Below are 27,698 nucleotides of genomic sequence, written 5' to 3'. Positions count from 1 at the left end.
GGATGATTTGCCTTCCTCACCTCCACCCTGCCCTCCCTGCCTAGATGGTTGCCAAATGAAAGTTCGTGAATCATATCTTGGGCTTCTAAATGAGGAAGAGAAAATCAATTTTCCTAAAGTTTTTACTCATGATCTTAGAAATCTAAACCTCCAACGTCTTTAACTCATGAAACTTGACTATATTTTGGGCATTTGAGTCTTGGTTATCCATTTACATGAAAAATTCTCCAATACTCATCACGAAATTAGACTAAAACTTGAGCCAGGCATGATGCCACATGCTTATATAATTTCAATACTGGGGAGACAGAGGCAAGTTCAAGGTCAACCTCAGACACATGGTGAATTCATAACCAGCTGTAATAAGACCCTGGGGGAGAGAGAGAGAGAGAGAGAGAGAGAGAGAGAGAGAGAGAGAGAGAGAGAGAGAGAGAGAGAGAGGAGAGAGAGAGAGAGGAGAGAGAGAGAGGAAAGAGAGAGAGAAGGAAGGGAGGGAGGGAGAGAGGGAGGCAGAGAGAGAGAGAAAGAAGTAGAAAACTGACTCTAAGCAGCCCCTGACTATGATTGACTGAGTTCTGTCTCAGTATTAATTCTGGAAAATAAAACTGTCTTTTAGGAGTCCTTCCTCATCCGTCACTCTGCCATCCCTGGGAGCATTTTTGACTGTTTTGTTCTTTCTATTTGTACTGGCGTTACTACTTTGATCTCCTTAGAGGCTGAATCAGACTTTTGGAATGAAATAGTCATAGGCTTCTTTATCATTAGTTTTTTTTTTTACTATTTAATTTAGAATAAGAACAAGATGATAAAATTAGATACAAGAGGCCTCTGTGTGTCATCAAGTAACCTAGCCTACTTTGGGTAACAAAAATAAATTCGCCTTAAATACTTGCCAGCTCGTCTGGACCAACTTTGTTAAGATGAATGGCTTTCAGTCTGTGCTGTGTGAGAAGCCACCTCTCCCTTAGAGTGCTTCCTGACAATTAAAATTTCCCTCTTCTTAATTTCATTCCAGTGCTCCTAATTATGACCCTGTAATTAGTGTGCTGATTACATCCCCTGCGCAATTTCTCTGCCTCCTTGATGTTCACCCTTCATTTATTTTTAGTGTGCCTATTCTCTTTACAAAGCCCCTGCCTGCCTGTCCCACACAGGGCTTGAAGCTCAGGGCCTCAGAGTAAGGGAAACTTGCCCTATCGCCTCCAGTTGCCCCTTTAGATTTACTTGTTTCTGTCATGAACACCACATGGTATAGCTAACACAGACAATTGTAGACTGAGGAATTTGAGAGCTATGGTATCGCCTTGTCCCTCTGCCATGTTGGAGGATGTCTGCTCATTACTGCATCAGAATGATTCAGATTTAGCCCAATACCCTATGTAGGAATTGCTCCTGTACCCACGGTGCCATCTTCATTATATCCTCAGGGTGGCAATTATCTGGAATCTTCATGGAGTTCATAAAACAAATTCTTGGGAGCTTTCTTCTCTCACTTTCTCTTTCCTTAGTTCTGTTTTTTGTTTCTACTTACCAGTACGTTTTTCTCGTACCCAGATCTAAGACTGAGACCCTTAGAGGTTTGAAAACAGAGAGACAGGCTAGCCAGTCAACCTCCTTTGTTTTTCAGAAACCATTCCCAGAGTCCTCATGTTGTTTCTGGCTTTGCTGCTGCTACCTTCATCCATTTACTGTGTCCCATCCCCACTACTCATTAGAGGGTAAGATGTACTTCATCTTTACAGTAGCCTAATGAGATCGAGAGGAAGAGTGCTTGCAGGATTCACCCATCCAAAATTGGTGGCAGAGCCAGCCAGTGGTTCTAGACTCTGCCCACCCCCTGTGTGGATGCCTACAGGAAATGTGACACCCCTCTCGATAGAAAAGCTAGAGAGTGAGCAGAGCAGCTGGAAGACACCAAGGACCCTGCATGAGTACAGTCCACCTCCTGCCACCGAGCCCCTGCCCATGAACCATATCTGGGATCTAGAGATGAGTGAAAGCTGGCCCCACCCTTGAGACATTTACAGGCTAGTGGGAGAACAGTGGCCTATGGTGCATAATTCTGAAGGAAGTGTTTACTTCCCCCCCCCCAGGGGATGGGGCCTCCTGGGTGAGTTCTTCAGAAAAGGCAGAGCCATGGACCTCTCTTGGTTCCTTCCTTCTGTGTGGCACAGGCAAGGCTTGTAGACCTCCAGCCTCTGTCGATGCTGTTGTCATGTTCCTGTGCTTGCCCCAGTATCATCATCACCTGTCTGGAATATGTAAGCTTTCAATGAATAAGAAAATCTGCCCTCCCTGGCGTTTCTGGGAGTGAGCACGGAAAAGACTGAACGTTCCGTGCTAAACATATTGGGAAGCCCCATGAATGTCATAAAGTTTTAAGTGTGACTTCTTCATGTTTACAAATTAACAAATGACTCACAAGTATTGTATACATTGACCAGAGCCCTGTCCTTAGCTGACCCTTATTGTGAAGTCCTGTGTCTTCCTGTCCGTGTGAGGAAGGTTTAAAAGAGGCTGGGAAGTGGGGGTGGGACAGAGAAAACTCTTAAGGACAAGGACTTAGTTTAGGAAGCTTCATTGGTGGGTCCTTTCATGAGTTCTTCAGTCAATCGTGCTAGCTCCTTCCATCTTCCTTCTTTCTCTTACTTTCATTTTATTTCTTCCTTTCAGTCAGCCAAATTTTCCCATTAGGAAAGATGTTTTTTGTTAGACTTCAGACAGAGTCTGTGGGTGTTATAGCTTAGGAAGTTCTGCCCTGATGACCTGGCCACTTGGCCAGTGAGAAGCCAAGCTGCTGTGGGTAGCTGTGCTGACATTACGGTGACAGTATTGTTAAGCCTCACTAGATTTGTACCCTCAAATTTTAAAAGGTTTTGACCTTTTAAAATTTTTTCCTAGGCTAGCCAATCCCAGCAATCTCTATCTCTTGAAGACAGAGGCAGGCAGAGCTTGGCTAAAATAAATAAATAACTTTCTTCTGTGATGAATATTACTTTGGGAGTTGAACTCCTGGCTTTAAAAAGAATTTAAAAATTAAATGCATTGTTCTACAATAAGAAAAATTGGGGGTTTTGTTTGGTTAGTTGTTTTGGTTTTGCTTCTTTTATTTATATTTTATGAGGGGCTTGTTTTGAGACTCAACTTTACTGTGTCGCCAGGCTACCTTCAAGCTTTTTTTTTCTTTTAATATGTGTGTGTATGTGTTGACTATGTATATTTGTATACTATGTGTATACCTGGTCCCCTTGGAAGTCGTAAAAGGGCACTGGATCCGCCTAGAACTGGAATCAAGGATGGTTGTGAACCACCATGTGGGTTCTGGGTCCAAGCCGGCTTGTTTGCAAAAGCAGTAAGTGTTTTTAACTTCTGAGACATCTTCCCAGCCCCTTGTCTCCAATTCTTGCTCTTCCTGCCTAAGCCTTTTGAGTGCTGGGATTGCAAGCATGTTTTTGAAATAAAACCTCATACTGCAGCCCAGGCTGGCCTCATAGTCATAGCAATCCTCCTGCTTCAGCCTTTGGAGTGCTGAGATTATAGAGGTGAGCCACTACACCTGACTCAAAAATCAGTCTTAACACTCTTCAGCAAGAAGGAATAAAAAGGAAATGTGAAATAAAGGGGGCAGAGATGGCTCAGTGACTGAGAGCACTTATCACTTTTACGGAGGACCTCAGTTCAATTCCCAGCACCCACACACTATGTAACAACTGTCCACTAGCCCAGTTGCAGGGCTCCAACACTATCTGACCTCTATGGGCACAGGCAACAAGTAATCACAATAGCATTGTAAAGGAAGTGCATGCTTATGTAACTGCTAAAGCTCTATGGCATTTTCCAAGTATCACAATGAGTATTTCTGATGAGACTTGGTTAAATCTGGGATCTACAAGGAAGCATGTGCCTCCCTTGTTAGCCTCGGGACTGGGACTGGCTCTGCCACCAGGCACCATCATAACATGGGTACTTTCTTCCTTGCTGCATGGTTTCCTAAAAGAGCCACCTTTAAGGACTACAATTTTTTCTTTTACTTTGAAAAGCTTATAAAACAAACCATGGTATTAAGGCTAGCTTTATTCTCTTCTTCAATTATTGTGGTCTATACAGCTATTTGATTAGTGTTTTGTGGTGGTTTGAATAAGAATGGCCCCCTGTAGGGGACTGGAGAGATGGCTCAGTGGTTAAGAGCACTGTCTGCTTTTCCAGAGGACCCAGGTTCAATTCCCTGCACCCACATGACAGTTCAAAACTGTCTGTAATTTCAGTTCCGGGGGATCTGACATCTTCACACATGGAGGCAGAACACCAGTGTACATAAAATAAAAAGAAATGACCCCTGTAACCTTATGTATTTAATTGCTTAGTCACCAGGGAGTAGAACTGTTTGATAGGATTAAAAGAATCAAAAGATGTGACCTTGCTGGAGGAAGTGTGTTACTGGGGGTGAGCTTTGATGTTCAAAAACGCATATCAGAACCAGTCATGTTCTCTGTACCTGTGGATCAGGGTGTGGCTCAGGCTGCTTCTCCTTCCATGCCTTCCACCATGCTCCCTCCCCACAATGATGATGATGGGCTAAACCTCAGAAACTAAGCAAGCCCCCAATTAAATACTCTCATTGGTGTTGCTTCACAGCAAAGAACACGATTAAGACACATCAGTAAATTGATTCATTCAAAGAACGAATTAATGTAATGATGTGAATAAGATTTCAGATCTAAGATTTATATCTTATAGTCTAGAAAATATTAGGCATTCAAATAGTGTCATAATCCTAGTCCTCATGAAAATTAAAACGTTGCATTTATAAAGCTGAGAGTATAAATCTTAGTTTCTTTTTTAAAATATAAGTAGTGTAGAATGAATGCTGGGCTTGGGCTTGAGGTGGGAAGCCATGGGAGATCAGGTTTGATCTTTGGATTTGATTTCATCATCTGTTTGAATTTGACAAATGGAGTGACTATGACTACCACTACTACCATCGATCCCCACAGCCTCATGAAATATTGCTTGGTCTCATGAAGGGTATGGAAAAGTCTCAGAAATTGTTGCTGATTCCTCTACTGATGGTCACATTTAGAGTAATCATGTTGCCTACACATGATGGACCACATGTTTTATGTGTTTCCTATGTGCCATTTAGGGTTTTTTTTACATTTTTAATATTTTAATATTTAATTATGAGTGCTTCAGGGATGGGGAGGGCATGTGCATTCCACAGCACACATGTTGATGTCAGAGGACAACTTGTGGGGCTTCTTCTTCCACCAGGTAGGTTTCTGGGAATTAGCTCAAGTCATCAGGCTAGAGCACAGGAGACCTGCCTCAAAAAGGGGGGAACAATTACAAGTTACAATGCTGTGGTTTACTTAACTTCAGTCTAGGGCTGGGGTGGGATTCAAGATTAGAGCACTTGCCTTGCACTCACTACAAAGAATGAAAGTCTTCAGTCTAGAGGCTGAAGAGATGACTTAGTGATTGACAGTACAAACTTCTCCTGCAGGGGACCCACGTTTATTTCCCAGGGCCTATGTTGAGCACCTCAGCACCACCTGCAGCCCCGATTCCAGGAGGTCTGACACCCCCTTCTTGACTCTTGACTTTTATGCACAAACTCACATATCCACATACACATAATTTAAAATAAATACTTTTAAAATAAATACTTTTTTAACTCTTAGTTTATCAAATATCGATTTCTCTGTGCTCTTATAAAAGCTGCTGTGATTAAGTGTCTACAGTTGCACTTTTCCTTACCTTGGTAGAATGAACAAGGTTAAAGCAGTCAACATAGTTTTAAAACTGATTGTGCTATGTTGCTGTAGATGTAGATGCTTTGGAGCAAAGGAAGAGAATCATAATTTGTATAAGTCCATACTCTGGTGTTGTTTATTTCTTGAAATATGACATCTGCCTTTTGGGCACTTGATTGTGACAAGGTGATATGGCATGGAGAATGTACAGTGATGTGGCCTGGGTGGTTATCATATGGCTCTCTGGAAAACTGAGCAATCACAACAACACCAAGTTGTCGTCTAAAGCCATTGCCTTCAAAACAGTCTTTTTAGCCATAGTTGGTAGCTCACACCTGTAATCCTAGCAGTCAGGAGCCACACTTTCAAGGCCAGCTTAGGGGATGTAGTGAGTCCCAGGCAAGCCAGAACTACAGATCTACAAACAACAAAACTGGTCTTCTGGGGTCTGTGGCTATGTGGCTCAGTGGTGAGCACTTGTCTTACAGGTTTGAGGCCCTGAAGGAGTTAAGGAGGATCCTTTAACTTATAGCTGTTCTGAAAGCAGCTGTTGCTTCAGCAGCCAGGCCTTCACTGAACCTCCTGAAGCTCCTGCCTTCTTTCCTGACATGGTGACAGTATGAAGATGAAGAAAGCAGAAACCCCTCCCTAAAGGCATCTCCATCCTGGTGGGGAAGTAAGGAAGTGGACGCTAAAGAAGCATGTACACAGAGGGGATTGAGTCTTGAAGAATGTCAGGGAAGGAAGCAGAAATATGGCAGAGGTGAAGAAGAACATGGCAGATTTGGACAAAATATAAGTAGTGTGGAATGAATGCTGGGCTTGGGCTTGAGGTGGGAAGCCGTGGGAGATCAGGTTTTCTAGGTGTGAAGGAAGTGCCTTGTCCTGTTAGAGACCATAAATTTAGAGCTCTGTAGCTGGGGTAGAAAGGCTAGATTGGACAATTGGTCGGTAAAGAGCTTTGTGTAATAAGGGAAACAGGAAATGCTAAGGGCTTGACTTGGAAGAACAGCACTGAGAGTAAAGAGGATGAGCCAGAAGTAATTGTTTTTAAAAAGAGTGAATGGGCTCAGGAGTAGGGTGTATAGACTGTCCTCGGTACCTGTCACCTGTCACCCCTGTACTTACCACCCCCTAATATAAGAAAGGATAGAAAGATGAAGCTGGATGTGTGGTACATGCCTGTAGTTCCAGCACTCAGGAGGTTGGCGATCACAATGGGCTTAAGGCCAGCCCGGGCCACGTAGACATACTAAGTAAGTAGGCAGCCTGAGCTACACAACAAGATCCTGTCTCCACAGTATCAACCCTAAGAAAAGGAACCTAGAAGGGATTTTTTTCCAGTCTTTTCTTTCAGTAGACTTTTTTTGTAAATCTACATAATTGAGAATTGAGAGTTGTAAACACACCTTGGTGATAGTTGGTCTGAGCTTTCTTGTTAGGCTCGAGAGCGTGTGTGTGTGTGTGTGTGTGTGTGTCTGTGTGTGTGTCTGTGTGTGTGTGTGTGTGTGTGTATGTGTGTGTGTGTGTGTGTTTATTGCTCAAAACAAGAAATTTCAATGTGTGTGTTGGATTTCCTACTTTTGCTTGGTGGCCTCGGGATGACCACCACACCTCTCTTTTAAGAAGTGCTAAAGGCATAGTGGTGCACTCCTTTTATGCCAGCCCTCGGGGGGTAGAGTTCTCTGAAGCCAGCCTTGTCTACAGAGTGAGTTCTAGGACAGCCAAGGCTACACAGAAAAACCCTGTCTTGGAAGAGGTAGAAGGAGGAGTTACAAATGCAAGCACTGTACTTGGTTATATTTTTCAGTTCTTACTGCCAAGAGATAGCATAGCCCAGTCTCACCTAAATGGCTTTTTCCCCCCACCAGTTAAATGCACTGGGTTTTGATGGTGTTCAAAAGCTGTGTTCTGACAGTATTTAATAGGTGAAAGCAAATTAATATGTGATGTCAGCTAAAGACAAAAGACATGTGTAAACCAATAGTAGATAAAATAGTAAATGGAAAAATGCATATTATTAAGATGCTGGTTGTTCCTCAAAATAATTTGAAACTCTTTACTTTTTCCCGCTAACTATATGTCGAGAGAGCCAGGGAAGGGAAAGCAGACAGCAGATTGAAGATGTTGACAGTGCTGCGTAAGCAAATTGCACATGCCAAGTTAATTTAGGCCTCCCTGTTGCCTGGGGCATGGAGGGGTTTGTCCCATATAGAACCCCAGACCACCCCATCGTGCAGGTTCTTTGAGATGATCTAGCTGAGTGTGTACATGTACAGTGTGTAACACGTACACACTGAATGCTCACTCCATGAGAATTTGGGTGATGATGTTAATAAGCATTAAAATACTTGCTTTTTCTCAGGCACCATTCTGAGAACATTTCCTAGTCAGGCATGCTGTCCCACACCTGTAATCTAAGCATTTAGGAGATGGAACCAGGATGATCCAGTTCAAGGTAGAATCTGTGAGATGTCTCAGCAGGTAAAGGCTATTGCCTCCAAGCCTGATGACCTGAGTTCAATCCCCTGACCCCACATGATGGAAGAAGGACCATTTCAACAAGTTGTCCTTTGACCTCCATATGCACTGTGCACGTATGTGTGCACTTCAGCACATGTGCAGGTACACGCACATACACACAGAGAAAGACAGACAGACAGATAGAAAAAGAGAGAGAGAGGATAAATCTGAAAATCTAAGAGTTCAAAGCTAGCCACAGCCCAGCTTTCCCAAGACCACCTGTCTCAAAAACCACACACCAACAACACCAAAACCTTTTTCTATGTCTGCTCATTTAGTCCTCGTATTATTCCATGAAGTAAATACCACTATTGGGTATTTACTTAATACCTGAGGAGATTGAGGCAAAGAAAGCTGAGATAACCTCCTCAGGAGCACCTAGCTAATTGAAAAGGCAGGTCCAAGCAGGCTGTCTCCAGAATCTATGTTCTTAATACTGTAATTCTTGTTGCCTGGCATCCTTCCCTCTTATCACACCTTCCTGAGGAGTGTGGCTCAGTCACCATGTCCATGAGGAGGCTCACTGAACAGCTCTCCTCATCTCTAGGGATGCTTCAACATAGGAGCGGCAGGAGTACTTGTACCAGGTTCCATCTTGTGATTGCACCACACATGCTTATCCACACATGCTTATCCACACATGCTTATCCACACATGCTTATCCACAAGGAACCTTCAAGGTCTCTCATGAGAAGTTGCATTCCTATAAACCACATAAAGGAGGAAGTTAAAGCTAAAAGAGTATGGTATAGAAGGTAAAGAAAGGACGTTGGCTGCTGAGGGCTGGGTGAGGTGGAATAGGATGTGGAGGGTTGGGTGGAGATAGCTTCTCCAAGTAGGTAGGCCAGAGATAACTGTAGAATATGGCTGTATGAGATCACCCGTCAGAATGTTAAGCTGAGGTGGTGGTAAAGGCAATTGTCATATTTAAGGAGGCAGCAGAGTTGTGTTAAATCTGGCTATAACAGGCATGGTGTTGAATGTCTATAACCCTAGAAAAGTGGAGTCAGAGGAATTGTGAATTGAAAAATTGGATTATATGGAAATTCTGCCTCAAAACAGAGCATGCATAACGTGTGTGTGTGTGTGTGTGTGTGTGTGTGTGTGTGTGTGTGTATTCTGGTTGAAAGGTCTTTATCATTGATACTTCCAAGAAAACAGCTGTCCTGAGAGGCTGGTCCTGCTCTCTTTTGGGACCTGCTTTCAAGAAGTGTGTGCAAGTCTCATGAAGCCACTTGGCTTTGGCTTTGTATGTGTGTCCCTTATATGACTGATATGACTGGGCTCTCCCAGGACAGGCTTTTTTTTTTTTTTTTTTTTTTTGAGCAGGATTTTTTTGTATAGCCTTGGCTGTCCTAGAACTAGCTCTGTAGACCAGGCTGGCCTTGAACTCACAGTGATGTGCCTTACTTTGCCTCCCAAGTACTGGGATTAAAAGACAAGTGCCACCACTGCCTGGTTTAGGTTTTTTTCTTTCTTCCTTTCCAATGGAAGGACAATGCCTGTTACAGCATGGTGGTAAAAATAGGGAAGATGCTCAGCCAAGTGTGATGGTTCAAGGTCTGTGATCCCACCACTTAGGAGGCTGAGGTAGGATGAAGTTTGCGAGCAAGGCCTTTTCTTGACAGTAGTCATCATCATAATCATCATCATAATCATAATAGAAATAACAACTCAAAAGTTGAAGAGTTTGAATTCTGTAACGTTAGTTGTATGTATATATACAGATGCCTGATAAATAGCTTTTGTTGAATCCATCTTACATTGTAGCTATTCTGATTGCATTTTGTATCCTCTGTTCACTGAGTAAGTAGTTTTGTTGAAATTTACATTTGGTGATTTCTTAATTTTAATTTTAATTTCTTACATATATTACATCCTGACTAGTTTTTCCTCCCTCCATCCCTCCTCCAGTTCTCTTTAAAAAAAAAAAAAGAAGAAGAAGAAGCAGGCCTTCCAGGGATTTCCACAGTACATGGCATAACAAACTACAATATAACCCCGCATATTGAAGCTGGACAAGGCAACCCAGTAGGAATAAAAGGGTCCCAAGTGCAAGCAAAAAAGTCAGAGACACCCCCACACACACATTCCTTCTGTGAAGGGTCCCACAAGAACACCAAGCTCCACAACCATATAGTTGGTGACTTTGCCATTCCTGTAAGATTTGTGCCATGTAAGAAATCTTCTGCTCCATGGGCCCTATCTGAATATGATGCACATCTTAATTCTGAAAAACTCTTCAACAGCAGGCCCTGTTGACACAGGAAATACTGGAGTCAGGACTGGGTTCCCTCTAAAATGGAAATGGCAACCTAACCCAGTTAAGAACAGATAACTAGTCCCAAGAAATTGAGGTACAGAATTAGGTGCCCCAAAGTCATAGGAGGGCCCTCATCTCTGTTCCCACACACACACACACACACACACACACCTCTTACTTCCAATCAAAGGGTTTGACCCACTGTCCAGTACTTTCTCATTAGGATCTGAGGCTGACTGTCCACGTAGATCCCCCTAAGGCCCAGGCATAGCTAGTAGAAAGACAGACTTGAAACTGTGGAGTTTCAGACTCAGAATCAGAGAGATTTGGGAGGCTCCTACATCTTCTGAGCACCATCTTACCCTTTCTAAATATGCTGTCCCAGAATAGTGCAAGTGAAATTCCAGCAGGCAGCAAATATTTGTACAGCATTTCCTCCGAACACTACTATTTTTGAGAGAAAAGTGCTTTTAGAAAATATTCGGGTCTAATTGAAAAAGTACATAGCACTCAACATTTATTCCCCACTAGCATAAAACTGTCTAACTAGTAGCCAAATTTGGGATGCCTGAAGACAGACAAGTGACTAATGCTAGGGCTGTGTGTGGCCAGAACCAAATGTATTTTGTGACCACAAGACCATGTCTGGATTCTCCTTTGTAATTACCACACAGCCAACTGTAATTGTAAAACTTATATTTACTTCCTGCCTTTGACATGTAGTCCAGGGTCCAGGGCTGCATCCAGACCTACAATGAAGTGCTTTCTTATTTGACTACAGTGTGTAAAATTATTGCGTGAGAAGGTATGTGTGTGTGTCCACGTCTGTTAAATATTCAAGTATAATCTGGTGCCTTATTGGATGACGCACTTTACCAATCTAATGTTTATTGAACAACTACTATCTGCCAAGAACTATTTTAGACTCTAGGAACCAGAGTAAGACCGCAAAGGCCTTGTCTTCCTGGAAGAGATGAAGGAGCTGGGAAGGAGGAAGGGAGACAGGCAAGAATGCAGAACATATGGGTGTGTGCCCAGCAGAACACTATTGCAGTGCTAGGCATCAGAGGCTTCTTCAGCTTGGTACCTCAGAAAAGGCCTCTCCAAGATGACATTTAAATTGACATTTTAAATGACAAGAAAGTGTGGAACAAGCAAAGGGCAAGAAGAACATTCTCAGCAGATTAATGGAAGACTCAAAAACAGGAAGGAATTTACCATGCTCCCAAAACACAGCAAAGGCCAGAGGGCTTGAATGTGGCAGGTGATGGGCGGCTGGTGATGGTAAGGTTGCAGGGCATGGTTGCACATGTGGTCATGTGTGCTGTGTGCTGTGGCCCTTGCTGAGCCGGACATCAGCCAGGAGGATCTACAGCTATCTAGGCAGGAGACGGTCATGGCTTGGACTAAGGTATAGTAGAGATCCAGGCCGAGGGCCGACATTGGGAGTATGGGTTAGGCCCAGCATCAGAGAAGTTGCCAGTGGACTGAATGTGAGGAATGAAAGAAACAATATTCAGAATGAATTATGTAGGTTCACCTTTGAGTTGCTGGATGGTAGTGAAGGGGATGAGAAAGACCAAAGGGTTTAGCATTAGCAGTCAAAACTGACTAATCACAACCCCACATCATGGTCTACTCAGTGCCTACTTTGCCATGTCCTCAATTGCAAGTGTCACTAGGACATATTTAACTTTGGAAATATTGCTTCAAACACTTCCATCATTTCTACTTGCATTGGAGTTCATCTTGTGTCAGGAAGGAAGGAAGGAAGGAAGGAGGGAGGGAGGGAGGGAGGGAGGGAGGGAAGGAAGGAAGGAAGGAAGGAAGGAAGGAAGGAAGGAAGGAAGGAAGGAAGGAAGGAAGGAAATATATGTGTATATATATATATTCAGGTTTTAGAAAGGTGGTTCATTGGTTAAGGGCATTTCTTATTTCTCTAGAGAACCTGAGCTGGGACCCTACACCCTATCAGAGTACTCACAACTGCCTGTAACTCCAGCTCTATACAATCTGATGTCCTCTTCTGGCCTCTGAAGGCACACATACACATGTGGCATATACTCACACATATCCAATAAATAATAAATATCTAGATAAAATTCAGGGCTTAGTCCAGCACCACATACACTGGGCATAGTTGGTACATAACTGTAATCCCGTCACTTAGGAGGTAGAGGCAAGAAATCAAAAGTTCAGAGTCATCCTTGGCTATATAGGAAATTTGGGACCATCTTCCAATATATAAGATTTTGTCTTAGAAGTGGGAATGGGTAAAAGCATTAACCAACCAACAATATTTGATTATCTAATGCCTACCCTGCTACATCCCTCCACTGTAATCTTAATAATTTCTATCCAGGCTTTCCTCCTCAACATAGTGCTTGGTCTCTGAGCCCAGGCATCCAGATGGAGGGCAGAGGTTCTGCGACCTGCCCTTTGGTTAGAAGCTAATAGCTATATATACATCTAACAACAGATCGTCTGTATGTCTGTCCAGCCATCCCAAGGTATCCATGAGCGCTTATCTCTGGGACCCGTGCAGATACCAAACTTCATGAACGTTCAAGTCCTTTAGACACAACGGTGTTTGCATAGAACACACACCCTCTTACAGTCTTGACGTCATCTCCGGGTTAGTCACCATACCCAATTTGGTGTAAATGCTATGTAAAGAGGAGATATACTATTTGGGGACTAATAACAAGAAGAAAAGGTCTGTGCGTGTTTGGTATAGACATAGTTGCTTTTCAAACATTTTTCATCTATTCCTGGCTTAATGCATGTATGCAGAACCCAGGAGTGTAAAAAATAAGACTTCTCATTTGCTTGCTTACCTATACATAATCAGGGATATTTTGTGATAGCTTCATAAAGATGACATTGACTTAATCCAATTGTTCTAGTTTCTACCATTGCCTTGAAAATATGAGTCTTAAAACTTATTCTTGTCTATATATTATATGGCAGTTATTCTTCGTGAGTAATATGTGAGCATGAAATGAAATAGTATGAAGTTAACAGAGCAGTCTTTAGTAAGTGAGCTCTCATTAGCATTAATGAGACCCCTTGCTGATGGACTCCAGAAACAGCATACTGTTTGCAGTGCTCGAATGATCCAGCTCCAGAACACGGAGCGGCAGGCCTCCTGTGAGCACCTTGGCCAATTTTAAACAGAATCTACGCTTTGTTAGCTCCTGGTGTTCTCAGATAAACGAGACTTCAGGGAGTGGCTAATGCCACTTGTAAAAGGTCTGTGGTTCTGCTGGAAGATCTGTATCTTTCTTTGCAGACTGCCTTTTACCACATACACCATACAGTTTTGTCCTCAGGATCAGGTAAACCACCGTAAGTGATATTTATTGCCAGATGCGACCTTTCCTGAGCACCTTGTAGAATCCCAGCGCTAATGTCACTTTCTATAAATACAGGTGTAGGGTGAGGAAACGCTCCCTTTAGAGAAGTGTCGCTACTGCAATCTTTCCCCTTTTAGACTCTCGGTCTGTGGGCTATTACTCACTGTTGGCATTCACCCTTCTTTCTTTTGTTACCTCCCTTTTCGTGATCTCTGCCATTAGTTCCCCACTCAGCCCTCCCTAGCGGTTGGCATTGCCTTTGAGTTGTGCTTTCTTGCTTCCTCTACCTTTTGAAATTTAAAAATAGAAAATAACCAACAAACCCACAGTCTTTCACATGGGCTGAACTCTGTTATACATCTAACAGATTTTCCGGTGAATTCCGCACTGTAATATTTATAGTCAGAATCTGAGCTGTTAGCTCAGAGTTAGCTCTTTTAAGAAATGCACAAGAAGCTGCTTTTATTTTGACACAAAATCAAGACTAGGATGTAGCAGCCCAGAGTGGGAGGCTTTGGAAAGTGGATCCCAGAGACAGAATGACTCCAGCCTGCCCCTTACCTTTTTACACGACTTGCCCAGTTTCCTGAGTCACTAGTTGATAAAGGATCCTTTAAGGAGTCTGACTCTCATACCATGAATGTCAAGCCCAGGGCTCAGAAAGCATGCATTCATAGGTGTGAGCACTGTTTGCAGAAGCCCCACCCCCACATCACAGTAAACATGCCAAAATATGGCACCTTTCATAATAAATGCCATTTTATTGCTGACAGGATTTTTGAAAACTGTTTTTGCAGTGTTGCTTTGGAAATAGAGTAGCTGCAAATAACTGACTTGTCATTAGCTGTTGGTTTCTCAGCAGCTGTCTTTGCATACGTGGGAATCTTTCTTAGATTAAATAATAAAGCCATCCTGTATATTGATTCCAAATGAAATATTGTTAATTACTAAAGAAGCAGTTAGTGAGGATAAGCAAATATACAATTTGTAGACCTTTAACGTGATTTTAATGTGACAGCTAGTTTGCTTAGAATAAAGGATTAAACACTGTTGATCTGTAGCACCTGAGGCCAGAAGTGCCCCTGATTTGGGAATTAGGGCACTTGGATAGACAACAGCAGTTGAGCATTCCTAATACGATATCTGAAGTCATGAACATTCTAAAATCTGAACTTTGAAGGCATTGTGTTGACACTAAAAGATCTCCAATTGTGAGACAGAGATGTCTACCGGTAAATGGTCTCCAGGGCCTCAGATAACTTTCCAGATCCTTGAAAAGGTGTAAAGTCGCAGGCACTGCAGTGTATCTCTCAGAAGCTCGGCTTGGGAGTCCAGCATATTCACACTCACCTTCTTGGGGAATAAGCACTGTGTTAGGCTCATGAAGCTGAAGCTGCCATACAGGTAAAGAAAAAGGTCCAACAGAGAAAAGGCACACCTCCAAAAGAGCAGTTGGGGCAGTCTCTGGCCTCCAACCATTCATTTGCCAGATGACCTTGAACAAAAAATCCATGCCTTTGTCCTGCCTTAGTAGTATCTTTTTAGCCGGCAGACAGATAGACAGACACTCCACCCTGCCTGAAAGGAGGCCCAGAGTAATTCTGTAACACAAAGGTTCGCACAACTCTCTGACCCAGACTCAAGGGTCTCTCTTGTACACTGTGACAGAAAGGCAGTCTTAGATCTATCAAATGAAAGAAGGAAGAAAAGAAAGAAGAGGAAGAAGGCTGGGCATGGTGGTGCACACCTTTAATCCCAGTACTCGGGAAGCAGAGGCAGGCCAGCCTGGTCTACAAAGGGATTTCAGGACAGCAAGGGCTACACAGGGAAATCCTGTCTCAAAAGAAAAAAAAAAAAAAAAAAAAAAAGGAGGAAAGAAGAAGCATCAACACACAATTGACAAGTATAGGTTAAATATTTCTTACCCAGAATGCATGGAACCAGTGTTTCAGGGATTTTAAAGCATGTGCAAATACATAATGAGATATCTTGAGGATAGCGTATAAATTCAAGCAGAATCTTTACTTAGATCCCATACAGTTTCTACACATAGCTTGAAGGCAACTTTATATAGTATACTAGATAAATGAAAGTCTCACCAGAAAATAGCCACTTGAGCTGAGACAAACTCTGGTTTCATACAGTATTTTAAATAATTGCATCCATGAAGCAAAGTTTCACAGTGCCGTTGTCCACGTCTGGTTTTGTGTCTGTATGCAAAACTGTAAGTTTTGGGATATTGGCAGATGCCAGACGTTCATCTTAGGGAGACTCAGCTTGTAGCCCTTCATCAGAAACAAACTCGCCCCTGTCTTCCCATTCAGAAGCTACCTGTCACCTGTGTTTTCCTCAGTAAAGGACGGGTGTGACAGGTTGAAAAAAAGGGCATTTTTGGAAGCAGATGGCCCTGTGTCCGCAGCCTCACACTCACTGCTCAGCAGTTCTTAGTTTAGGCCAGGAGCTTCAGGGTGTCCTCCAGGTCAGCTGTCTTCACTAAGCAATATGACGTCATTTGCCTTTTTTTGTGTGCTCTTTGAGGCACCCCAACATGATATTGTGAAGGTTAGATGCCAGAAAGATTTCAAAATCTAGCTGTCTCTAGAAGCCAAACATCTAAGATATTTACAAAGCCAGAAAACAGTGCCATTCTTCTTACTTTGTTTTTTTTTTTTTTCTGGGAAATATAATCACTTTTAAATTTTTAAACGTTATCTATATGAGCAGAGTATGATGATTCATGCCTTTAATTTAGCACTTGGGAGCAGAGGCAGGTGAAATGTGAGTTCAAGGCTGGCCTGGTCTACAAAGTGAGTACCAGGACAGATCCAGCTATTACACAGAGAACCTCTGTCTTAAAAAAATTTTTAATTAAAAAAACATTATATAATGGGAACAATGTAATGAGAGTGTTGGTATTATCTTTAAATGAAGTAATAAATATAATTTTTAATCTTTTAGTCTTAATATCTACTATGGTAAATACTGATAAATGCAACCCATGTTTTTAAAAAGTTCCTAGAGTTCATAGTAATTTCTCAGACCTCAAAGAAATTCAAATCATATACCCCAAAGTTTCACTGTTTCTGTACTGCCCTAAAGAAGGTCCTGTCTAATGATTGTTTTCTTGAGCCAGGAGCCATGTTGTTTTGTTTATTTGTTTGTTTTCTCCATTTGTCTTGCCAACAAAGCTATGAAACAGACTTTTAAACAGGGCCCTAAGGAACTTCCTGCCCTGCCTTCCTCTCCCTGGCATGCTGCTGGGCCAAGAAAGCTCACTAGCCCATTTTCTTCCTATAGATGGTATGCATGCAGACAGAGAGAATGATGGGACAGAAGGAGTTGACGAAGATATGATTGTAACCCAGAGCCAGACCAATTTCATCTGCCCCATAACACAGGTATGGCTTCCTCTTTCCCTCAAAGAAAATGTTGAAGATGCTATCTTTTTTCCATTGAATGGTTTTGGCATCTTTGTCAAAGATAAGATGTCCATAAGTGTGTGGGTTTATTTCTGGGTCTTCTATTCGATTGCATTGATATACCAACCCGTTTCTATGCTAGTACCATGCAGTTTTTCTTACTGTTGCTCTATAGTACAGCTTGAGATCAGGGATGGAGATACCTCCAGAAGTTCTTTTATTGTAGAGGATTGATTTAGCAATTCTGGGTTTCTTGTTATTCCATATAAAACTGAGAATAATTAGATTAGACTCATAGAGGTAGAAGGGTTCCCGTTTGCTTTCTGATATCCTCCTACTGGGAAGGAGGAAGCAAAGAAATAAAAGTGACGAGATTAAATTGTATACTTGGAAGGTTAGTGGCTAAAAAGCACTTTCATTCAATCATATACTTTAGGACCTGGGAGTAAAGTCATAGCCCAGAAGTCAAGTTAAGTTAGAGCCACTGTAGCCCAAATTTCCTGATCTCAAGGCTAACACTTAAAGCCTTGAGGATGAAAAGTTAGCCTCTGGGGGACTAGAAAGTGCATGGTTATTATTCCTGAAAGCCTACTGTCTCCTTAATCATAGCTGGAAATGAAGAAACCAGTGAAAAATAAAATGTGTGGCCACACATATGAAGAGGAAGCCATTGTTCGCATGATCGAATCCAAGCACAAGAGGAAGAAGAAGGCTTGGTAAGTGGGGTGCTGGAAGAAGCTGAGCACCCAGGTGGTCCTCAGTGCATGCCAGAGAAAGTGCTCATACTCTTGCCTAGTTATGGCTCTGCCCAGACTGTCAACTGGGAACTGGCTTTCTGGGAAGAGCAGTGTGCAGAAGACACTGAAGGCACTCCAGCTATGCCATCAACACAGAGGAAAGAGACTGTTTGGGACTGTGGCATTAGATTACAGGAGTCTAGTGAGTGTATGTTGTTTAAAAGGTAGCCAGGGACTAGCTCCATTTGTAGAGGGTTCACCTAGTATGCAGGAAGTCTTGCTTTCTGTCCAAGGCAGCACACTTTAGGCATGGACACACATGCGCGTAACCCAGCAGTGCGGTAAAGACAGGAGGATGAGACATGAGCGGTCCTCCTCAGCCACACAGAGTTTGAGGCCAGCCTGGGCTACAAGAGACTGACACTCTGTCTCTCTGTCTATCTATCTATCTATCTATCTATCTATCTATCTATCTATCTATCTATCTATCATCTATCTCAGTCTTTCTCTCTCTCACACACACAACAAACCAGAGAAGCTCAGGATCTACAGAACTGTGATCTGAGATAATTCCCTTTTAAAATGTCCACTTAACCAAGAGGAAATTACCTTATTCTTTACTTTCTGCCTTATTCTTTACTTTCTGCAATATGCTTTGTTTTAAAAAAAAAAAAAAAACAATAAACATTCTAAGATAAGAATTCATATCCAGTGGTCTTAGTGAGGGAGACTGCATTATCAAAGAAATGTTTTCATATAACCACACAGATAACTTCCTGAATGGTTTCAGTAAATCCATGGCTAACTCACAGTTTTTTTTTAACTCCGAATCTTCCATCCCTTCTCTCCCTACCTCCCAATCCCAGGACCATGGTTCTGTGCCTGTGGCGAGAGTCCTCAGTGGGCCACACTGGAGCTGACTGGGTTTGGCATCTCCTGAGCTCTTATCGCAGGAATGGAATGGCAGGTGTGACCATTCTCAGGCTCTGACAGCAGTCCCTTTGATGTGTGCTTTGCTTCTGCATCACTCAGACCAAGAATCAGAATTCCCCTCCCCTCCCCATGTGGGTGTGGGCTGTGAGATAGAGACTAGAGATTAGATGTAATTCCTTGGCCATTCAGTCAAGTAATTTACAGTATTTATTCTAGAAGAAACATGGTTTTGCAGCCACTAGGCTACATATGTAAACCGCTTGTTCATTTCTATCTGTTTTGTATTTCTACCTTATAGTCCAAATATTGTATTTCCCTAATGACCTTCATATTTTCCCTATGAGCATTTCATTTCTGGACTTCCAAGCCTTCCCTCTCTACTGTTCGTTTCTCTGTGTTCCTTCTCTGACAAGCCAGAAAGGGTCACCATAATAGTTAAGAATGCTTCCTGGTTTTGCTGTCTCTGGCAGCTCTTCTCTCTGACGCTGTGTGATACTCTCCGGAGGCTGAGGGTGAAAGAGCGGGGACTGATGCAAAGCAGGCTTCAGGTTCCCGCCAGGGACGGGGGCAGGTGTTTCTTAGATGTCCCTTCTCAAGGACACTTCTCTGACTCTCTAATGCCCTTTGTCTGTTTTGAATTGCACACAATACTTGCAAGCACTTAAGTGACACTTGTCATCTAGAGAAACCTTCTCTACCTGTCATTTCCATAACCTGGATGGCAGGTACCCTGAAAACACTTGTAGACTAAGAGTAGCCATTAAGTCTGAGTGGAAGAAGGCTAGAGGATTACAGAGATGACATTCTTACCAGGCCTTAGAAAATAAGGAAGATGCCAGGGAATGGGGAGGGAGGGCTTCAGAAGCAAGACCTGGTCAAGTTTTTCCACTAGTAACCCTTTTTACGAGGTCAAGTTTCCCTCTTTTCTTCTTTCCATGTGTATGTGTGTGTGATGTGTTTGCATGTGTGTATGTGTGTTACATGTATGGGTATACATGTGCAGGGGTATGCATACACATCATGTGCCCATACTGTGAAGGCCTGATATTGCCATCAGGGATCTTCCTTGATCTACCTTACTCTTAGAGGTAAGATCTCTCAAGCCCCAAGCCCCAAGCTCGCAGACATGGCAAGCCTTACTAGGCACCATGTTCTCCCGAAGACCCCTGTCTCCACCCTGTGAGGCTGGGATCACAGGCGGTGCACCGTCATCCCAGGGATCCAACCTCTACTCCTCATCCTTGCACAGCAAATGTTTTAACTGCACTCTTTCCCTGGCTCCCTCACCCAAGACATTGTTGTGCAGCCCTGAGTATATAGGTATAGAAATTAGATGTACAGATTAAATATTGACTAATATAAATCATAAACAAATTTATTCAAAAACAGTTCTTCAACATATCTACTTTATTATTTATTAAAGATGAAGACAAATTTACATATTAATGAGGTAGGTGTGCTTAATTTTATATAAGGAATTAAATATTGGCTGAATATTTGATACTGCAGGATAGAGTACCTTCAGTGTTTTTCAGAGTTGATAGAAACTTTTGATTTTCTAATTGTCAGTGCCAAGAACACCATAAATGCATAGTACAAAAATTGGCAGAACTGTTTTATAGCCATTTTAGAAACTGTTGGAATTTTTTAATAATTTATTTTACAATTTTTATGAACCCTAAGCCAGTAACTCAACAGTTTCTAAATCAAGCAAAAACTCATTCACATAAAAAAATAGCAAATAATTTTTTAAGTAGGCCTTTCGTTTGTGTGGTTGGTTGGCTGATTGCTTGGTGCTTGGTTTTGTTTTGTTTTGTTTTGTTTTGTTTTGTTTTGTTTTGAGACAGTCTCCCTATGTAGCCCTAGCTGTCGTAGAACTCACTGTGTAGTCCAGGCTGGCCTTAAACTTGGAGAGGTCTACCTACCCTTGCCTACTGAGTGCTTGGATTAAAGGCATGTACCTCTACACTCATCAAGAACAGAATTCTTGACAAGAGCCTCACCCCATCAGGCCAGCTTTCACTTGGTGAACAGTCGATAAGGTAGTAGTTACTGTTTATGGCAGGAAAGTAGAATGACATGTAAATAGTAGAACAGTAAATAGGCTAGAGATCTGTCATAGAGACCATAAATGCCAGTTTTATTGCTTTCCTCATCTCTAAATTAATGGTATCAGTTGTAGTTCTCTCACTGATGCATTTGAAGTGTGAATAAGATATTTATAAAGTGGCTAAAGTACCAGTCACACACATAGTAAGACTTAGTAACCATGACACCTCTATTGCCATCTTCAAGCTGTCATCAGCATCTGTCAGCTCAGCCCCATAGGCACAGGAGACCTTGTAGGGAAAGGGAATTAAGAGGCGCTAGCTTGGAGCTGAGGAAGATTCTCTGGAAGCAGTGCAGGACACAGGTTCTTAAAGCCTGTGCTGGTGCCAGGGTGGTGCGTGAACAGGGGCTCTGTTACAGAGAATGAACACATACACGGGAGTGAAGGTGTGTGAAAGTTGACTGAATGTGTCAACTGATTAAAAGCGGGAAAGGAGGAGGAGGAATAGATGACGGCCATTTCTGTTGAGTATCCAGAAGCAATTGCTAGCTGTCATTAGTCGATAGAGAGGTAGAAGAGGGGAAAGTGTCCAGCAGGGGTTCTGAACATTCAAGTCATCTTAGCCTGACACCACAGTGGTACAGCCACTTGAAAACAGCAGAGGTACAGGCGTGTGGGCTGTTCCCCTAGAAGATGGTTTAGATGGCTGTGAGAATCAGGTGGCTGTGCGTATAGAGGTGGGGCAGCTGTCACTGTTTGAGACACAGCTCTGGAGAAGCAAGCAAGACAGAGAGAGCCTTGGCCTGGCATGAACTCTGTTCACCATGATGCCTCAGCATTCAGGTCATAGCCTGTAGTCAGCTCCAAGCAGCTTTGTGTCCATCCATCAGTACAGCATTCAAGATAGAAGACCATGTGGGAAGCCATTTAAACCACACCCAAGACAAGAGGCGCTTCAGTCATGGAGCCAGTGTCAAATACAAGGCATATATGGCAGCAGATTAGAACTCAGGGTCTGTCCACAACCTCCTTCATAGTTTTCTGATTCAGCGTGAAGTGGTGTCATTTCCCATGAAGCAGTGTTTGAAAAATGTCTGTGACACATCCTGTTAGAGAACTTGTTACTTCTCCTGTTCCAATTATGCTCCTAGAACCCCAGGCACACTGTGTTACTGGGTACCTTCTGAACTTTCCCAGCATGCTTCAGTCCCTGGAGGCCTCTCCACTGGATTGAGGCGGAATACTCTTGTGGAGCTTTTCACCCTAAGTATACTGTTAGAGTTCTTTCCTAAAATAGACCTCTTAATCATAAAGCTATTATCTCACAAATAAAGCTGCCTGCTGATTTTCATGTTAATGAGCTACCTCTGATTTTGACCCCAGCCATTTGTTTTGGTTTTCCTGGATCTTAAACAGGCATTCAAAGCATGTCAGACAAAGTGAATAGAATTGTGCGAATGTCAAAGCAAAATTCACTTATCAACCAAAAACTGAGCTCCTTAGACAGATTCTTTTTCTCTAAAGTAAAAATAACATCACCATCTCAAAATTCCAGGGATCCTAGAGCTAACAGATTTCCTTCGAGATCTATACCAGCCCATTTTTTGGCTGTGGAGAATACAGAGAGATAGCTTAGTCAGGCTTAAGCTCATCCCCAGAACGCACATAAAACTGCCAAGGGCGATAGTGCACTTCCAGTCCCATCGCTGGGAGGGGAAGGGAGATGGAAGCAGGCTCACTGGCTAGCCAGCCTAGTGTATACTTGGCAAGTTCTCGGCCAGCGAAAGAAGCTGTCTTAGAAATAAATAAATGAATAAAGAAATAAATGTGGTGATGCCTGAGGAGGACGGCTGAGGATGTCCTCTGGCCTCCACAGTGTGCACTTATGTGCATATGTGTACAGCTGCATACACAGGAAGAGGGGCACAGACCTCACAGGAGGCTTGCTGGCATACAACGTGAGCACACAGCTGTGGGGCCCGCATGGCAGGCACTCGTCACCACCTACCTCACTGCTTTCTGACACGTCACCCTGGACCTGAAGGGTATGGGATGGAGTTACTCTCTTTGTATAGGTATGGCAGGAATCCACCCAACTCTTAATGTCAGAGGCATCTATACGCCTGCTTCCTACGCCTGTTGGTCAAATGTTGGCATTCTTAAGATCCAAACCTGAGCCTGTCAAGACTCACCATTGTGTGGTCATGAGCTGAGGCTGAGGCTTCACTTTCCCGAACCCCCATGGGACCCTTGTACCCTGAGGCCTTCCCATAAGTTTGCCCCATGCTGCTGAGGAATGCTCTGCCCTGTGGCTGACCCATGCTCAGGACCAGCCTCTCCTTCCAGGCCTGTGCATCTGAGCCCTTCCTGGGGATGATGCGATGCTGCTGAAGGTGTTGTCACACCTGACTTGCTCACCAGGATGTCCTGGGGATTATGGCCTAATGCTTGGGTAATGTTGCTTCTCAGAGCAGGAGTGCCCTGATTCAGGGCCATGGTATCGTGGCCTTTTCTTAGCCCTTTTAGTTAAAAAACTTCTTTCTGTCAGGTGGCATGGGAAACAAGGCTGTGGCCTGGTTCCTATTTGGGCCTCTCCTCTAGGAAGTCTCCCCTGAGATTCATTCATATTTTTCAGTGTTGTTCTTACCCTGTCTCTTGTTGAGCCACCTTGTTTGAGGAGACAGGACTGGCAGCTGTGGTCTAGAGTAGCAACTGCTGCATGGTAAGGCCTGGAGCACAATCCTTCACCCTTGGCATTCAGTGGCCTACTTGACTTTCACCGTGCCAGGGTGCCTTCAGACAGACAAGGGATTCTGCTTGCAGGAAAATCCCTGAACAGTGTCAGCACTAAGGGAGCTGACTGCCAGGTCTTTGCCACTCTTTTGCAGATGGTCTCACTGTGTAGTCCAGGATAGCCTAGAACTTTCTGTGTAGCTCAGTCTTGCCTCCATCTCCCAGGTGCTGGAATTATAGGCATGTACCACCTTTCTTGGTTCTTCCATTTCTGAGTTTGTATCTTACTGTCAGTCCAGCAAGCTTCCCTTGGAAGGACTACTTGATTTAGATCACTGTCCCCAGAGCCTGCCTCTGCATGACACAGATCTCACTGGCTCCATCCCATCGACATGAGTGTGGGTGCCTCCCCTGCAACCAAGCGGTGTGGTTAATTCCGTCAGCCATTCTCAGAATGCCCTCATTTACTGACTAAAGGCACTGATGTCATCAGGAAGTCCTCCCCCCTCACTCTCCACTTCCCTCTCTACTGCTTATTCACCGTCTGGAGGTAGACGTTGTTCTCAGGATTCCACTGCACCCAAGGCCTGGTAGTCAGATATGGGGCTCAGGGCTTGCCCCTCAGGGAGGCTTACCCGAGAAACCTTCTGATCTGCATTTCCATGTCAGGGAAGCCGAAGGAATGACAGTCTCCATTTCTGAAGTCTTGAATGTGTGTGTGTCTTCATCATCTCATACTGAAGAGATTTCAAAGTACAAGGGACAAGCTGGGGCTATACCACAAGACTCCATTGAGAGAGAGAAAAAGAGAGAGAGAGCTCATGTGCCTAAATAAACAGGGCACATTTAGCATTTCAGAATTAATACCCATTCTCAAGCTTACTATCCATTGTACCAATGAAAGCCCCTGTGCTGTGGAAATTCCTTGACCCCAAGATTAGAGCCAAGAAAAACTTTTTTTTTTTCTCCTTACCTTATCCTTGTGTTTCCTATGACTTGGTGAATTGTAGCTCCCAGGTCAGGTTTCCTTCCCTCTGTGTTTGCTGTGCCTTTTAAAGAGCCATCCCAGGCCGTGGGGCTGAGCTTTGTGTGGGCCAGAGCCATGGTTGTACTTCAGGTTATGTGGTTAGAGCCTAGCCCAGAACCAATCACACAGAAGCACCGTGAATGCATGTGTGTATATACCTGAATGGTGTCCATATGCCCGGGCTTTCTGTGTGCACAGACAGACCAGATAACCTAATACTCTCCCGGATAACAGTGGCCGGTCTAGGAGATGGCAGAGAACATTGTGGAGCATGGTGAGACATGTTGCCATACGGGCTGGGGACCCCATCCTTACTTTATAGCAGGAGAACACAGGTTCAGAAAGTCTGTTTCCACCACCAGCCAATCCGTAGGTGGTTGAGAGAACTGAGGACAGACATGAGCTTGACCCCAAACCCCGGACACTGAGCCCTTAACAAATCATAGTAAACGTTAATGAGGTGTCTCAGTCCAGACACTCCTTCAAAGGAGATAGCTAACTGAGTGAGGCCAGGAGCTCCACCCTTTTCTGATGACTCATTTTCTCATTTCCCTCACCTCAGGCTTCTGGCTCCTAGTGCCCCACTCAGTGTGTCCACTGAGAGGTTTAGTGGCGTTCTGCAGGGCTCCTGTGTCCCCACCTATTCTCATCTCAGTGCAGGGCGCTGCAGCTGCCCATCTGCGTGGCTCTCCCTTCTCTTTATGTCCGCTTGCCTTCCATCCATCGGTCCTGAGGTCCCAAGTCGCAGTACGTGCTGGAGCCGACCTCTGCCACACTCAACCAGACTGCCTCGCCCTTTCTGTGCCTCTAGGGGACCCCCAACTATTTTCTCAGCATCACTCTTTGCCCTTTAGCCTTTTGTCCTCTGTTAAGCAGCCAGAGTAAAGTTTTCTAAAAGGAAATTAACTCACATCCCATCCCTATCTGAAATAGTCTTCGGGACTAAGGTTGTCATGCATGAAGCCCTGGGTTTCATCCCCCAGCACAACATAAAACCAGGTATACATGCCTGTGATCCTAGCACTGGGAAAATGGAGGCAATAGGAAGGTTATTCCTGGCTACATAGTAAGTTCAAATACAACCTGGGCTATGTGAGGCCATGACTCAAAACAAAACAAAAAATAACAACAAAATAAAATAACGATCTAAAGTGTCACACTGCCCCCCCCCCCCCACCTCACTTCCAGATTTCTTTATTCTTACTGCAGAGTACCTGGCCAGGCTTTCCAGGCAGCTCAGACCACACACAAGCCTGTCTCTCCCCTCCCCTCCCCTCCCTACTCCCCCTATCCCAGTTCCCTCTACCCCGCATTGCTTCACTGCTATTGTGGCATGGTATTTGGCTGTTGGTGACTGCCTGCCTCCTGTTAGAAAGCAAGCCCATAGGTGTAGGTGCTGCTCACACATTGCTTGCATCCCCAGCCCCAAACCAAGCCACCTCGGTGAAAAAAATGGGTACGTGTGCATGACTCTGGGGTTGGGGGCGGGGAGGGGTTGTTTTTGTTCTTGTTTTTTGTTTGGTTGGTTTTTTGGGTTTATTTTGTTTGTTTGTTTGTTTGTTTGTTTTGTAAAGTGTTCTCATCTCAATGCCTGACTGTGAAAGAAGTTAATTATTAAGGCATGGTAGTGAGGTGGACTGACAGTTTTCTTTCTCCCTCACAGTTGCCCAAAAATTGGTTGTAGCCATACAGACATGAGAATGTCAGATCTCATCCCGGACGAAGCCCTGAGAAGGGCAATCGAGAACCACAACAAGAAGAAAAGACGCCACACTGAGTAGGAGCAAGCCCCCTGCCCACAGGGATGTCAGCAGCCTCCCTCCACCCCAGCCACCTGAGAGTGAGGGCAGGAACAATTCAGGGCTGGCTGACCAGCAAGCTGTCTTTGGGGTAGCCCTGGATGGCAAATTGTAATTGAAAGCATTGTTGTTGTTTTTTTTAAGTTAGACAACAAAAATACAACTACATTATAGTCTTTATTTTCAAGTGCTCTGAAATTTTAAATAAAACTTTGATAATCCTCATCATGGTCCAGCCTGTATGTCTCCCAGTGTATAAAGGGTTCCCAAGGTTTCTCTCTCTCTCATACTTCTAAATGGATTTTATAATTGTTTCAGCTGGAATGTGTCTTTGGAGTAATAATTAAAATGAAAAAGCAGAGAAGTCCCCCCACACACACACACACACTGAGCTGCAGGTTCTGTAAGCAAAGCAAACAGCAGCATCTGGTTATAAAGCAGGCACAGATGCCCCTGTTTACTTGGCCTGATTGACAGTGCTGGGCAAGGAAGTGCTTTCATTTCTGAATGATGTAGAATGTTCCAGGAACATGCTCCCCAGGGCAACTCGAAGCAGTGCCCATCCATAATGTAAGCGTGGCTGGATCCTAGGAGGGCCTCACATATCACATGGGAAGCCACATTCTGAGCGCCCCACTTTGCAAGATACTGGCTGCTCCCTGCAGGTGACTGCATCCTCAGGGCCCTGTGGCCACAGTACTCGGTGTCCTCAGCGACAGGGACTTAACCTTCAACTTCTGAGGGGCAACCAAGGCAATAGCAATAGCCTACAGTGTTTTCAGAGTCTCTTGCACAATCCTGACTAACAATTCGAAAGAGCTTTCTTGTGCCTGGTGTTGGAATTTTTGTTAGTTTATGGCTCTTGTGGGGAGCTTGTCAGCACAGATGGAAATTTTTCATTTAAACTGTGTATGTATATGTATACACAGACTTACATGTATTTTTAGGTAGATAATGATTCCTTGTGACTTTTTCAGACATGCTTACAGCCATTTTGCTCTATCTTCCCTCTGTATTTATCTCCCTCCCACTCCCCACGTAAAGTCCTCCTCTCTTCTCTTTTGTCCCTTCAGATCACTTCTATCGTGCTATTCCCCTCTCTGTT

General features: G+C 43.7%; 1 protein-coding gene across 5 annotated transcripts in view; it reads left to right on the top strand.

Moving 5' to 3' along the window:
- Nsmce2 (NSE2 (MMS21) homolog, SMC5-SMC6 complex SUMO ligase) overlaps positions 1-26,818 on the top strand; it is a 225,454-nt gene extending 198,636 nt beyond the window's left edge. For 3 of the 5 annotated variants that reach the window (XM_021653550.2, XM_021653551.2, XM_060389369.1), the window contains 4 exons: positions 17,193-17,293; positions 17,924-18,030; positions 18,918-19,018; positions 26,458-26,818. In XM_021653550.2, coding sequence (XP_021509225.1) covers positions 17,193-17,293; positions 17,924-18,030; positions 18,918-19,018; positions 26,458-26,492 — 344 coding nt within the window. In that variant the 3' untranslated portion in view covers positions 26,493-26,818. The remainder of the gene's footprint in view (positions 1-17,192; positions 17,294-17,923; positions 18,031-18,917; positions 19,019-26,457) is intronic. The other 2 variants (XM_060389370.1, XM_021653553.2) reach the window with 2 other exon arrangements.
- The last annotated feature ends 880 nt before the right edge of the window (positions 26,819-27,698 follow it).

Source organism: Meriones unguiculatus, chromosome 8, assembly GCF_030254825.1.
Source record: "Meriones unguiculatus strain TT.TT164.6M chromosome 8, Bangor_MerUng_6.1, whole genome shotgun sequence".
NCBI lineage: Eukaryota > Metazoa > Chordata > Mammalia > Rodentia > Muridae > Meriones > Meriones unguiculatus.
Note: the sequence above shows the minus strand (reverse complement) of the source record. Positions and strands in the feature narration are given on the sequence as shown.